The sequence below is a fragment of the Gossypium hirsutum genome, chromosome A10, assembly GCF_007990345.1.
Source record: "Gossypium hirsutum isolate 1008001.06 chromosome A10, Gossypium_hirsutum_v2.1, whole genome shotgun sequence".
NCBI classification, from domain to species: Eukaryota; Viridiplantae; Streptophyta; class Magnoliopsida; order Malvales; family Malvaceae; genus Gossypium; species Gossypium hirsutum.
In genome coordinates, this window is record NC_053433.1 from 1594986 (window position 1) to 1610624 (window position 15639).

The 15639-nt window shown below is 26.5% G+C and overlaps 1 protein-coding gene across 1 annotated transcript; it reads right to left on the minus strand.

The window, feature by feature from the left end:
• Nucleotides 1-5621: 5621 nt before the first annotated feature.
• LOC107924906 (probable NAD(P)H dehydrogenase (quinone) FQR1-like 1) lies at nucleotides 5622-9283 on the minus strand. The gene is made up of 4 exons (XM_016855482.2): nucleotides 9108-9283; nucleotides 7672-7765; nucleotides 6918-7180; nucleotides 5622-6084 (listed from the first exon to the last, which is right to left on the minus strand). The coding sequence occupies exons 1-4, from the start codon at nucleotides 9128-9130 to the stop codon at nucleotides 5850-5852; spliced, it is 615 nt and encodes a 204-aa protein (XP_016710971.1). The 5' UTR covers nucleotides 9131-9283; the 3' UTR covers nucleotides 5622-5849.
• Nucleotides 9284-15639: the final 6356 nt, after the last annotated feature.

Below are 15639 nucleotides of genomic sequence, written 5' to 3' on the forward strand. Positions count from 1 at the left end.
CAAATTTTAAAAATTAAAAAAATAGTTATTAAAATATTAAAAAGTTTTTATTTAAGTCATTAGACTTTTTTTTTGTAACGAAAAGGTCTAGTTAATGAGTTTCAAGTTATGATTTGATGATCAATACAGTAGATAAATACCTATCAATAAGTAAAAGAACATACTTTAGATCTAAGTCGATTTGAAAATTAGTACCGGAGAATAGAGAAAAAAGTTGCTTGAATTTTAGTTCACAGATTCGTGACGTTTAAAGTTGTTTCATAAAAAATACTAAATTGTAAAACAAAATCGAAAGGAGAACTTTCGATTGGTATAGGCAATGTAAACAGATGAGGCCATACAATAGCGGTTTTAACAATCTAATGAGTTAAATGAAAACTTTCAAATAATTCAATAATTGTTTTATAACATTTTACAATTAAGTAACTAAAACATAAATTTACTAGTAATTTAGTGTTTTTTTTTTCTGTTTTTTGTTTTTGTCTTTATATAATATTTTTGGAATGAAGCAGTGGGAAGTCAGAGAGCGGCCCACTGCTCTGCTTTTAGGTTTATTGAAAGAAATATACGGGAAAACCAAGAAAAAAGAAGTTTAAATTATGATTTTAGTCCTCCTATTATATTGAAATTAGAAATTTAAGTAACTTATTTTAAATTGATATAATTTGATCTTCTACTATCATGATGTTATTAGTAGGTCTGAAAAATTGTTTGGGCAAAAAACTTTAAGTATGTTTAAGATATGGGCTAGCCTCATATATTAATATTGAAAGCTTGAGCATAACTAATCCATTTTCAAGTTTATTATGTGATTTTTGTTTTCTATATTATGTAATTTATATTATATATAAAAATTAATAAAAATTAAACAGGAATTTTTTTAAAAAAAATTAAAAATATCAACAATTTAAAATGAAATCTTATTAGGCATTTAAAAATATAAGTTGACTTGGATAAAATTTGAGACTCATATTTTAAGTCATATCAAGTTTGAGTAAATACGAAGACTATAATCACTTCTAACTTTGCATATGCACATGACTAGTTTGTGCCTTTAAAATTTTATTATCTTATTATAAATGTTAGGATTCAAATTAGAAACGTGTTAAGTGTTATCTGTTAAAAATGATTTATACGAAATAATTAAATTAAATTTGTGTTTAGTTTAATGGATGCTAAAAGTTGTTTAACACATAATTATGTATTTTTAATTATTATATACTCTATCGCGTCTAAAGTTTGAAATTTTTATCATACCTGAATATAGAAGAAAGCATAGGGCGATAGTAAGTACATATACTCTTTTTAAGGCAATAATTTGACAACTTTCAAAGATTCATTTTCCTTTAATATTTAAATCAATATGAATTCTTTGTCCCTTAATAAATAATTAACAAAATCTTCTTAATCTCAAGTAAAATGATGAAATATAAATCGTTTAATCTAATTTTTTATTCTTTCTATTTTAATTTATTAAATTTATAAAAACATACTGTATAAAAACTGAAAATTTGATCTGTTGATTCTTGCGAATTAATTTATTGCATAAATATTATTGGATTTTTAGTTTTTACTAAATTATTGAATTGTTTATTTTTCAGGCCTATGATTTAACAATAAAATTTAATAATGTTATTTAACTTTCAATTTTCGTAAAATACAAGAATCAAACTCTGGCGAAAATGTAGAAATATGCGATTTTAGTATCTAAAATGTTGTTTATATATTCAAATCAATTTTAAAAACAATTTATTTGAAATTTATGCTTAATTTATTATAATATTAACTAATTTTTTATTTACTTTTTCAAGCCATGTTTAGTGATGTCTAAAAGTCTACATTTTCAACATTTTTCTACACTTTTTAATAACAAAGTTAAACACTTAAAATTATTAAACCAAATATTTTTTCATGCTTTTCTTTTTAAACTATTTTATTGTCAAATATATACTATATTGAATATTTGAGAAGATAATATTAAAAAAACAATAATCTAATTTGTTTCACGTGACAGATGACAAAGAGAATCCATTAATATGCCATTTAAAGTCATTATTTCCTCAAATGGATGCTTTCAACCATTTCCTAAATCTAACCGCAAGATACAATTCAAGTTTATTAAGTAATGTCAAAGAGAAAAAAAAATCATTGAGAACCTATTAAAGGTCTTAATTTATCAACTACCCCAAGGAAGCTTAATATTGAAGAATCCCCCGTGACAAGGGGCTAATCATGAATTTTTTCTCTCTTTAAAATAAACTACTTTCAATTCTTATATTCTTGATTGCTACATTGTCTTTACACATGCTTTCTTTTCTATTTTACTTTTTAGTGACTTTTGAATTGATTTGTTTGATGGGTATTGATTATATATGTCCCTAATTTGAAGCATCTTATTAGTATTAGACCAATTCATTGTTTTTGGTAATTATAGGAGGGAAAATTCCTAAATAAATTAACTAATAATTAATTTTAAATATACAATTTTTATGATCTCTAAAACTCTATGTTAAATCAATATTACAAACTCCAAAAGGATCAATAAAATTAGCAATTCATGTTCTGTTGTAGTTGTTAGAGTTGTGTGACCCGAATCTCATCACTTGTTAAAAAATAAAATATAGTGGCAAAATAAGGGGATCTGTTAGGGCGAAAGACCGAGGGCCGAGACCATGCCGCACAAGTAGAATCTATATAGAACTACACTTCTTCTATTTAACATTAATTAGAATAAAATTTTTCAACCTTTAAATAGATGTAGTTGAAACTCCTCTTGTATCATTCATTTTTCAACATTAGTAAATTCCTTCTCCTCTACACGTTTTTTTTTCCGAAAGGGTTTCCACGTAAAATCTGTGTGTTGTTATTTTTTTCCTTCTTATTTTGCGATCATTCTATTATTATTATCGACGTCTATTATAATAATAGTTTCAAAGAACCTTTATTGTATTAATTTTTATTTACAGTAAAAAATTCTATTTGATAAATATTAATTCAAATATGATTAAATTTTGAATTAAACATAAAAAAATAAACCATTCGAATTTATCTAACTCAAATTAAATTAACACTTAGAAATGATTTAGCTCAAAAAATTTAAATCACAAATCAAAATAAAACAACAAAAACTTAAAACATGATTCATGTCAAGTACCTAAAACTAATTTGATACACCCAAACAAGTCTAATCATTATCTATATAAATAAATAAATATACATTTATTATATTTTTCCTATAAGGTTCCTTGAAATACAAAGACAGCAACATAAAGATTAAAGGGGAAAGCATCCAAGCATTTTTGTTGAAATCAATAAAGTGTATGTCTTATCAGTTTATGATGATCTATATATCATTCTTTGAACAATTAATTAATTAATTGCTGTCTTCTGCTATAAGTTCCCCCCCTCGGCCCTCCCCTTTTTAGATTGGAAAAGGGTCATTTCTTTTCGATCCTTGGAATAGAATCTTGTTCACCATTTACGAATCAAACCATATATGGCTAATAATAGCCTTCTAAGGAAGTATGGCTACACCATTATTATATATTCTTCAAATTTGATTCAATCCTTATTATATAGGGACTTCCCAAATATTTTAACCAATTTTTTAAGTGTTGAATTGATGGAAAAAAAAGGCGTTGTCGCCCAACTTCTTTCATCTCTTGTTTTGTCAGCCAGGCTCTTTGACCTCTCGGAAATGGAGTTGTTTTGTTCAAGAATATTTTCGACCACAAATGGCATTGTTTATATTCAAATATATCAATAATGAAAGTTTGATTCAATCTATCATAAAAAGTAGTCAAGATCATTAAATTCTGTGTTCATACATTATATTTAATATAATATATATGTGAGAAAAGATTCCTTGGTTGAATTCTCTAAATATATTATCTCAATGTATTAGCATGATCTTCTACCTAACATAATCTGTCATCATCGTTTTTCTACAATTTCTTGCCAAAAAAAAAACATTGGATACATGAAACAAATGTAAATTAGATACCTCTACCGTACGCTCACAAAAAAATTAGATTTACTGAATTCTGTGCTGGGATGATCCTCCTAAGTATGATTTAGGTTCGAATTATATTAGTCGAGTTACTATTAAGGTTTTATCCTCCTTTTATAATTCACTAAAAAAAATAGATCTATTAAAATTTTTAACATTTATCAAAATTTCTAACACTATAAATAAAAATGTTGGCATATGTTTTTTTTCGTGTTTCATTATTTTAAGGTTATTTTTCTATTTTGGTATATGAATTTGACAATTAAATCTATTTTAGTCTCTAAAACTTGAAAATTGTAAAAAAATTGATAACGTTGCCAAATATTAACAGAATCCAAGTCCAAAAATCAAAATAGAATTAGTTGTTAAGTTTAAATGACAAAATGAATAAAAAAAATACAGATACCTAAATCAACTTGCCAAATTTAATGGTAAAAAACATCTTTAACTTTCTTTTTATCAAAGAAATATTTATAACAAATCGAGATAAATCTCAAAACTATACATGAACTATAGTTCAATATGTAATTGTATACATGAACTTTGATTTGATTTTGTGCAATTATATACATGGAATTTTCATTTGATCAAATTCTTGTAAATTATTAACACAATTATTGATATAACATCATTTTATGTTTATATATTGCAAACATAAATAATTATATTCATTCAATATAAAAATAAATTGATGTATTTATTTTTTTAAATGTGTATGATTAAATTAAAATTAAAGTTTCAAGCATATATTTGAACCAAAATTAGAGTTTCACGCAGAGGCGAATCTAGGGGGTTGGCAAGGCCCCGACCCCCCTAAAATGAAAAATTGTTATTTAGGCCTTTAATTTTTTTAAAATTTTAGATTAGTAAAAGTAAAATTGCACTTTGACCCCCTAAAATTATAAAAATTCAATTTAATCCTTTAAAAATTATAAAGATATAATCTATAAAAAATTAAAATTTCATTCTGCCCTCCTAAAAAATTGTTCTAGCTTCGCCCCTGATTTCACGTGTATAATTACACTAAATTAAAAAATATATATAATTACATATTAAATCAAAATTCGTGTATAATTTTAAAATTTATCACAAACAAATCTAATTCTTATGAACTTTGATTTTTCTGGATTATAATATTTTTAGGCCTAAATCTAAACATACGGTAGACCAGCCAATTAGAAAATCCAGTCCACCATTTTATCTCATTACCCAGAAGCTTTGGACAAAGTATGCAATCTAATCAGCTAGAAATCTCAAATACTAACCAAAATTATATATACCATTATCCCGTTAATAGGACTGGCTTGGTTAGCTTTAGATCAGATTAATTTAGTGCTACATTTTCGAATATTTTAATTTGGATAAATTTTGAATTTAAATTTAAATTTTAAATTTAGATTTTGTAAATAAGGTCATTATAAATTTAGACTATTTCAGATTACTTAAACTTGAGATCTGAACAAAATATGATTGTTAATTTTTTTTAATGATGAAATTGAATTGAATTGAGTTAAAATTTTTGTATAACTACATTGATAATAAAAACAATAAAATTCACGTAAAAAGTTACCAAAACTATCTTATATTACGGAATTGGTACTTTTACATATAGTTTAATCGAGATATCAAATCCATTTGATTTAGACTTGGAAGAAAAACAATGTAAGTTTTGTGACAACAAATACAATCCCAATCAAAGCATACAAATATTATTCTATGGAGAGAGAAAGAGCAAGATCTTGAACAAAGTAAAAATGAAAAGGCATGAAAAACAAACACATGTTTATAAAGCTGAATATAGATATAGATATATATGTAGTAATTAGATAAGCCAAATCTCTCAAGCTGTTGTTCCCTTGAGCTTCTTTGCAATGCCAGCAAAATACTTGCCTTGGTGGAAAGCTTGCCCTAACTCTAGCTCAGATGGCTGTCTTGAACCGTCCCCAGCAAATGTTCCAGCACCATAAGGGCTTCCACCTTTCACTTTCTCCATCTCAAACATACCAGCACCAAAGGTGTACCCGATGGGCACAAATAGCATTCCATGGTGAACCAGTTGAGTGATTGCAGTTAAGCTGCAAAAGGGTTTTCAAATTAGAAATGGTTTGAAAGTTCTATTTGGGTTAATTTCACCATACGTCCTCTAGCTACACCTTGAATTCTAAATCAGTCTTAAGTTTCAAAACGTTATAATTGGTCTTAAGTTTCAAAACGTTATAATTGAACTTTTTATCTTAGTATCATAAATGCCGACTTGTTGTAAACAGGTGTGTATCTAATACATGGATAGCTTGAATATATATAATAAATTTAGCCCTTAATTTTTACCCATTTTGTCACTTTAGCCCTATTTTTCAAAATTTAGTCAATTTATTTTTTTTATTATATAAAAGCTTATTGAATTGTTAAAAATTTAACGGTATTAACACGACAACCTGTATAACAATATACATGTACTTCATTACTAACATGAATAATTTTTTTTAGAGATTTTAGAATTTATAAAATTTGTTGATCAATTTAGGTTTTATTTTTATTTTTATGAAGTACATGTGAACTGCTATGCAAATTATTATGCCAATGCCATTAAAACCTTAATCATCTAGTCAACTTTTTCATCTAACAATTTGACTAAAATTTGAAGGTTAAGGGACAAAGTGATTATTCAGAAATAATAATTAGGACCAAAGTGACAAAAATAAATAAATATCAGATGCTAAATTTATCATTACGCCAAAAAAGGAATATTGCTTCAAATATTCTCCACGTTGGGCCTAAATTCATGTTCGCTACACATTTTAGAGTTTGGAAACCAATTTAAACTTTAAACGATAGTTTAGAGAGGTTTGGTGCAATTAATCCGTTCAGTTTGATATTTTTGTAATAGTCTAAGGTGCAAAATACTCACGGAGTAGTTTCTTGTCCACCACCTTGGGAGCCAGTGCTGTAGAAAATGCCAGCAGGTTTACCAGCAAGGGCTTGTGTTCTCCATAGACCACCAGTTGCATCCATGAATGCTTTAAACTGTGCAGCCATCATCCCAAATCTAGTTGGAAACCCAAATAGCACACCATCTGCCTCCGTCAGCTCATCTGGTGTTATGATAGGGGCATCTGTCTTTGGTGGTGCTCCCATTTTCCCAAGAACTTCTTCTGGTAGTGTTTCTGCTACCTGTCAAATTAAGGTCCCAATTTGCCAATATTGGTTAAGCAAATATAAAATATAGTCCAAGTGGTAAAATTACCTGTCATTACATTTTCTCCAGTTAAAAAAATTTAAATTAGTAAATTTTATGTTAAATTAAAGAGTAAATGATCTTATTATCAGAAAATTTAGTCTATTTTTATTATTAAAATTTGGTCCCTATACATCAAGATGAGGGACACGTGGTACACCACGTGTCCGTCAACTATACCAATTTTTAATATTAGAAATGAATAAAATGTTTAACAAAAAAGATTAGTTTACTTTTAAATTTAACATATAGAGACTAATTTATCTATTTATTGAGTAAAAAACATAAAATACAATCTAATTTCTAGTATAGGGTCTCCAATCCAGATAAATATAAAACTAAATCAATTACAAAAATTAACAATCTAAACCTATCCAATCCAATAACACCACGTATTAGTAAGATAACATTGAGAGGATAATCAAACCTGCCAAAGTTTGACTTCTACTCCCTCAACAGATTCAGCTCCTTTCTTCATCTCTTGGGCCAGTTTCTCAACATGTCCGTACATGGAATAGTATCTGCATCACCAATAGCCATTTAATTTCTAAAAAAAAAAACATTTTTGGTTGACAATGCAACAATTTTCCAATACCATAACAAGGAAAAATCATCAATAAGAAAAACCCTATTATAATAAAAAAACTGATTAATATATCACTTAGTACCTGAATTTAATTTTAATATTCAATTTAATACTTAGACTAAACTATATAGTGACCTAATGAATGTTTAACATGCATGTTCTAGTCAAATTGAACATTGATGTCAAATCAAATATTGAACTATCAAATTGAAAAAAATGTATATATCAAAGTTAACATTGAAGCCAAATTCCAACATCAAATTTAGATAAAAAAAAGACTGACATACTAAACTGAACATTTAAACCAAGCTTAAGCACCAAGGAATATATTAACCCAAAATAAAACTATGACAGCCCAAAATGCATCAAAAGAAAGTGGTTGATGGGGACACTCATGTCTGTCAAACAAGGAAAGACAAATGGTGGTTGTTTTGTTTTCTATGTTGGCACGCATGAAAACAGTTCTCCTACATCCATTATCCATATCATCTACACACACACACACACACATATATATATCCTTTCTAGAAGGAAAATAAAAGGTGATATTGAAGAACTATTATATAAGCTTATCTGTAAGCATTTTAAAGCCATGAAAATGAAATCCACTTTGTAAATTATATACCCACAATAAACTCATAATAATAATGGATGTTGGGACCACCTTAAAAAAAAGCCAGCAAATTTATTTATTTTCTCCTAATTATGATTTCAATGGTAGGTCATGTTTCACAATCAAATTATTTTGGTTTCTTGCTAAATAATAGCAATTTTTTTTGTTGTTTTTTTTTTTCACTTGGATGATTAAACAGAGTTGTTCATATTAAGTAAAATTATGTATTACACGCATTTACACAAGTACACCAAAAAATGAACAAAAGAGGCCTTTTTTCTTACGTGTAAATAATTTAACCAGAATCCTATTATTAACATACAAATTAATCTTTTTTTCTTCAATTAAAAGGAGACTTTTTGGAAATATTTGTAAGAAAAGAACAGAGGAATATTGTACATAGCTTAAACTCTTTTTAACAGAGAATATGTAAATGATTTTAAATGATTTAATCACTAAAAAAAAAACCCAGGATCCAAATTAGATGATTTCATTAAGGAAAAGTTTTTAGAAAATGAAGGAAATTTTATAATATAATGGGTAGATGAAGAAGAGAAAAAAACTGCAAGAAAAGAAAAACAGAGCAAGACCAGAACTGTAACAAGAGATTCCAGTTTGGTTACAAAGAAGAGCAAAAACAAAGAAACAAGATTAGAATTCTTACACAATGTAGACTTTGGTGACCATTTTCTCTTTTGGTTAACTCTGGGTGTTTGGTTTTTTGTTGTTGTTGTTGGTTTAATGGAAATGCCCTGTTTTTTAAGCAGCGAGGGAGGAGAGAACAGAGGGAAGGACCCTTTATTTATAGTGACGTTTTAAGTCTGATATTTTGGTATTTTCTTTTTTATAGTTGCATTTATTTAAGCCAAAAAATTAGAGGAAATAGGTTAACATAATATATATATATTGAATTTTATGGCTTGTATTAGTTTAAATTATAATGTGTCTCATTTATTTAATTTTTATTTTTTTAATATCAAATTAAATATAAAAACTTTACTAAACTACCACTCATATATCAAACAATTATTCATTATTTATTACTTTAATTTGTATTTAAATAAGTTTTTCATATTAGAATAAAATTTTATTTATTAATACAAATTATTTTATGTAATTTTGTCCTATAGCTTACGCAGCCGCATGGAATCATCCAATTAGTATATTAATTAAAAATCAGTAACGTATGAGGATGACTTATTCCCACATTAATTTTTTTATATGTTTCCTATATTTAATCAGATATAACACATAATGTGTTTTATTAAATAAAAATATACATTTCCATGTTTAATCAGATAAATAAAAGTAAACATAAATAGACTAATCCCTATTTTTCAAAGGATTAGAAATTACAAGATATTATAAATCATAGTCGATTTGTATTGGTATTGTTGTCGATGCAGGAGCATATGAGTTTAAGTATGTTGAAGCGCATTATTCTCTTATTTATAAGTTAAGGATGAGCTATCAGTAGTTTTAGACATTGTGTCAAAAGGAACAAATATAATTAAAACTTATAATGAAATTGTTAAAAAAAATATTGTAAATAAATAGTTAGGTTTAGACATAATAAATATTATATTGTCAATGACTGCTAAATTATATTATTTTAAGAACAAGATGCCAATTTTTATTTTTATTTACAGTAAAGATCCATTGATTATGGACAGAAAGCATGGAGCTCCTTAAATTTATGCATTGTTTATGCATTAGAGTCTGATCTGAATCTATTAGTTACAAGGTCAGGATCATTAAGTCTATATATATATATATATATATATTACAGATTCAGATTTGTGGAGAGAAATGGATGGATTATTTGGTGCTAGAAATTACAGCCATTTGCTTTCAATGTTGACTTTGTGATCTTAACATGAATGAAATTAGATTAGATTACAACTGTGACTTAGGTGGATGGATGTGAGTTTTGGGTCGGGTTAGTTTTAATTAGATGAATTCGAAGTATAAAATTTTGGATATTTTAAGTTGCATCAATTTTGGGATCAATTAGTTGAAGTTTGAACCTTATATTTTTTAATTTAATCATTATCAATTTCACTCATTTTGAATTCAAGTAACTAATTCGAATCATTCAAGTTTAAAATATTTGTTGGATTCATTTTAAATTTGAGTTAATTTAAATTTGAATCAATAAAATTTAAATTGAACAAATTCAAATTAATCAAATTATTATCAAAATAAAAAATAGTAACATTGATATAATTTCTAATCTTGACTTTTAATCCCATAAACAAAGATGATTTAGCTCATCAAATTCAACACTTGTACTGTAATTTCCATGAAATCTATGCAGTGTAGAATGGGGAGATGTTAGCAAGTCATAGCCATTTTTGTGCCAATAACTTTCTTGTTTTCCCATTTAAAATTTCTAAAGTCAAAACTATCTATCAATATGACAGAATAATGTACAATTTTTATATATAAATATTTTATGTCATTTTAATAACTCCATTAACAAAGAAAATTAAAGTTCATAACTTTACAAAGATAATATTAAGATCGTATTCTCTGCCCCAGTTTGTGGGTGGTGGTGTCATGATGGTTGGCGGCTAATATTAAGTTTATTTATATATATAATTATGGCACACTTCAAATATTAAAAATAATATTGTTAAGAAAGACAAGCATAGAATTTCAAAAAAATTATTTTATATGAACCATAAAATAAACATAAAAAAGTATTTTGATTATACATCGACATCATCTTAACTGTGCTTGTAAATTTTTTTCCCACTAACATTGTACCTAATAAAAATATGTGGTAAAAGCATCATGGAGGCCCCTATATTAAGAGTCAAATTGCATTTTGTTCCTTTACTTCAAAAATGGGCAAATTAGTCCCTGTATATTAGGTTAAAGAGTAAACTGGCCTCTTTTTGTTAAAAAATTCATCCATTTCTACTACTAAAAACAAACATAACTATCAGTATAACCAAACAATTTTACGTGGTATGCCACATGTACCTCATTATAATGTACAAGGATCAATTTTTAACAATAAAAATGGCTAAAATTTTTAATAGAATAATCAATTTACTCTTTGATCTAATATATAGTAACTAATTTATCCATATTTTAAATAAATAGAATAAAATATAATTTAACTTCTAATACAGAACTTCTATTATACTTTTACCTAATATATATATATAAGAGTAAGGATGGTTGAATTAAATAAAGAGAAGATAAATTTGTTAATAATAGGTTATCACTTGGTATGGTGTGTTTTAGTTTAAAATTTTTTTATATTTGTCTATTTGTCTACAATCTAGAGGGATCTACAATTGGCATCAATGACCATTGTCTTCAATTTTCATCCTATTTACGCATATATAGTTTGTATACACCTAATACCACCATTATTACAATACATCCCATAATTACAAGTATTATAATCATTATTGGTGTTGTTATTTGATACTTTTTCATCTTCTACATTGCTCTTCTTTGCATGCACTCTTTGATCTTTCTTTCTTCTTCTTCTTCTTTTTTTTTTTTGCTAGACTTGAGTGAGCTTCATCATTGCATTTCACTTGTTTTGCACTTCTTTTGAAAAGATGTGTGATGAGAATATGAGGCTCCCAAGTTTCAATTTTAGAGAAATATATATATATATAATTATAAAATTTTGGGATATGGAAATTTTAATTTTTTAATTTGATAATCTTTTTCAATTCGTTGTTTGAAATTTATTTTGTTCACATAATTTTGAAATTTGACAAATTATTTCAATTTTAATCCATGTGCCAAGTCATCATTTTTAAAAAAAACAATTTTCTAGGTGATGAGGCATACATTAGAGTGCCACCTCATGGACCAAATCTGAAAATTTTTGTCAAGTTTTAAGACTAATGTAGATAAAAAAAATTCAGGGACTAAGTTTAAAAAAATAGTATCTTTTAAGACTAAAATGTTTCTTTTATCCCTAAAATTTTAAAGGGCTAAAGCTAAAAAACTAATGTTAAAAGATGTTAAATTAAATTATTAATTTTTGAGAGATGAAAAAAAAATTCATTTAATCAAAAACTAGAAACATTTAAATTGAATTAGGGACCATAATTAGAAAAAAGAAATTCAGAGGTTTAGGTTTTTAATTGCACTGAAAAACAATATACATGAAAACAAAATTTGTAATCAAACAAAGATATATAGATAACTAGTGATTAATTCATAAATTTTGGTAGTAGTTATACCTAATTTTTTCTTCATAACATTAATTCATAAAGAATTGAACATTGACTTATTTGGTAAGTGGTAAACCCTAAACTTAAGATAGCATGTGTTAAGCTTACCCTAGAGAAGAAGCTTTCTTATAAAATTATTTTGAATAATGTTTTTAATTCAATCCAAAGCTATTGACCCCATTATTACCATGAATTGAAATAGTGGCCAAAGTGGTACATTCAAAACCTATTTTTTGGGTTGAAAATCTTGGAAAAGTGAACAGTTAGAAAGTTCAGGCTTTAGACCTTTGGGTACCTACCAAAAATATAGGGTATGGTACAAATGGCTTGTTACTTTTTCATCCATGAGTGTTCCCATAGGACCTCAATTTCATCATAACCCAACAAATACTGCATTTGCTTGTAAATGTGGGGAGGGAAACCAAATGTCCAAATTGGTGTTTGAATTGGGGGAATATTTAAGTATTTTTAGTAATAAAATTACATGAAATTAGTTTTTTTGAATTTTAATTCGGTTGATATCTTTGTTATTTTAATAACTTAAAAGATGACGGTTTAAATGCATTTAAACACATAATGTTTTTCATTTTAGAGATCGGGGTTATGGTTATGGACAAGAGCCATCCCCTCAGCCCCTTAAAAAATAAGAAATTTCTACTTTAGACCTCTTAGAATTCAAAAAATCAAAAGTTACTATACGGTAAAATTATAATTTTGCCCCACAAAATGTTAAAATTTCGATTTAATCATTTCAAAAACCATAAAAAATATAAGTCATTACAATGGCAAAATTATATTTTAACTCTTGTAAAAATCTATAACTTAATCTCGATCCCCTTAAAAAAAATTTTAACTGTCTTTAGTTATGGGTAATTTAAGAATTGTTCAATTTAACTATATTATCAAATTTTAAGATATTAATATTATATTATTTGCTAAACCCAAACATAAATGTAATTTCAAAATCATCAAACACCCCCTTATTACTTTTTTTCTTTTTTATCTTCTTCAATCTTCATCCCCAAACCCAAAGACCTTTACCACAACCTTCTACTCCATAATCAAGGTTATAATTTTGGCCTTCTTTTAGGTGGTTGCTATTGGTATTGGCTTTTTTTTTTTTTTTGGAAGATCATTAGCATTATGGACTCTATCAAGGTTCATGTTGGACTCACCACTAAATTATACACACTTTGGGACTGTTGGTAAACCACCATAAACAAAAACCCCATGGTCAAAAGATGTGATGTTGAAGTCCACTTTTTGTTTGAGCTGATGTGCCCCCAAATCCCAATCCAATAATACACGTTATAGATGATTAAAAGCATTAGTTGCCCCCTAACCCACCATGTCTTTTGCATATATATTAGTATTTCTTTTGCCACTACTTAATCTTCCTCAATTAGTTTTACCTTTTTTCTTTTTTTTTTCTTGGTTGGTTTCTTTTTCCATGGCCATATAAGTTCAATGTTTTTCACTGTGATTCATGATTAGGTTTCAATTCGCACATGTTCATTATTAGGCTTAAAAGTAATAATTTTAATATTAACTCAAATTCTAATTCACAATTTAATTATTATGGATTTAAATGTAATTTTATCAACGAAAGGTTACTTGGTAATCAAGTTATTTGGATAGTTGAGTTTATTTGATCAAGTAACGAAAGGTTACATTATGTTTGAATAGATAATTATAAAAGAAAGGAAAGTTTCACATACTTTTATTTAATTAAACTGTAATAATGAAAGAAAATAATTGATTATAATTAAATTTTCTAATTATATTCTTATTATAAAATAACTTTTTATGTAAAAGATTATTAGGATAAAAATGCTATTCACATCTTAAAAGAAAAATTATTTTTCTTTTCTCAATATTCATTTAGACGAAGTAATTCAAAGGAAAATAAAGAATACTCAACTCCATTTTTACTTTCCTTTACTTAAATAAAAAAGTTAACCAAACACGAGAAATGGTGTTGTTTTCCTCTTACTTTTCTTCCAGTTCAATCCAAACATTAGGTATTTTTTATAAGTTAGTTTTTAACTTTGTTTATGCAAAAATTATAAGTTGTCATTAGGAAAGAATGTAGATTTATCTGTAAAAAATTATTTAAGTTGGATATAATGGTAAAACATAATTAATAAGAATATTTACGAATCTCAAACAAATTAGTCTTTTTAAATTATAAAATAAACAAAAAAATACCTTGATATAAAAAAAAGTGGCTTGTACTTTAACGGTGCAAAAGTTTCTTAGTCGTAATGTTTTGTTTTAGATTACACTTTCACCCCACAAATTCCCTAATCCAAATGCATTGACACCCTACATTTTAGTTCTAAAACACAAAGACTTGAAAGCCCAAAGACTAAATTATAAACACAAAGCCAGTGGCTTATCATCAATGACTTAATAAGCCCAAATGACCAACCAAATAATAGAGATCAACAAAGATGAAATGCAGCAAGCATTGCACTTTTGCCATTCAAGTTTTTTTTCTTCTTTTTAACCTGCATGTCAATTTTACGGTGTATGAAAAAAAATTTATTTCGGAGTTTATAGTTACTCCTTTCAAACAATGTTATCTTCATAATTCAAATCTCTTTTTTTTTTTGAGAATGCAATATACCTTATCACTACACCCAGAGACAAGAGAAGAGGGTCAGCAAAGGTCTTGGTTCCTCCTAAAATAAAAATTTATGCTTTTAGCCCTTAAAAATTATAAAATTTTAAGTAAATAAAAGGTAAAATTATAGTTTATTTTCTCAAAAATAATAAAATTTTGATTAAATCCTTCTAAAATCTATAAAAATATATATCGATATAATGATAAAATTACATTTTAATTTTCATAAAAATATATAACTCAATCTCAATCCATAAAAAAAATTGTAACTTCATCCCTTATTGCACCCAACGATAAATCTGAGTGCGTGATATAAAAGAAAAAAATAGCAACCAATGTTTGCACCCTCTCTTATGGTGTTG

Excerpts from the sequence above, each read along its gene's own strand:
- LOC107924906 (XM_016855482.2), bottom strand. The coding sequence starts at position 9,130 with ATGGTCACCAAAGTCTACATTGT. Across the intron at positions 7,766-9,107 it reads GTCACCAAAGTCTACATTGT|ATACTATTCCATGTACGGAC; the intron begins GTAAGAATTCTA and ends TTGGTGATGCAG. Across the intron at positions 6,085-6,917 it reads GGTGGACAAGAAACTACTCC|CTTAACTGCAATCACTCAAC; the intron begins GTGAGTATTTTG and ends ACCCTTTTGCAG.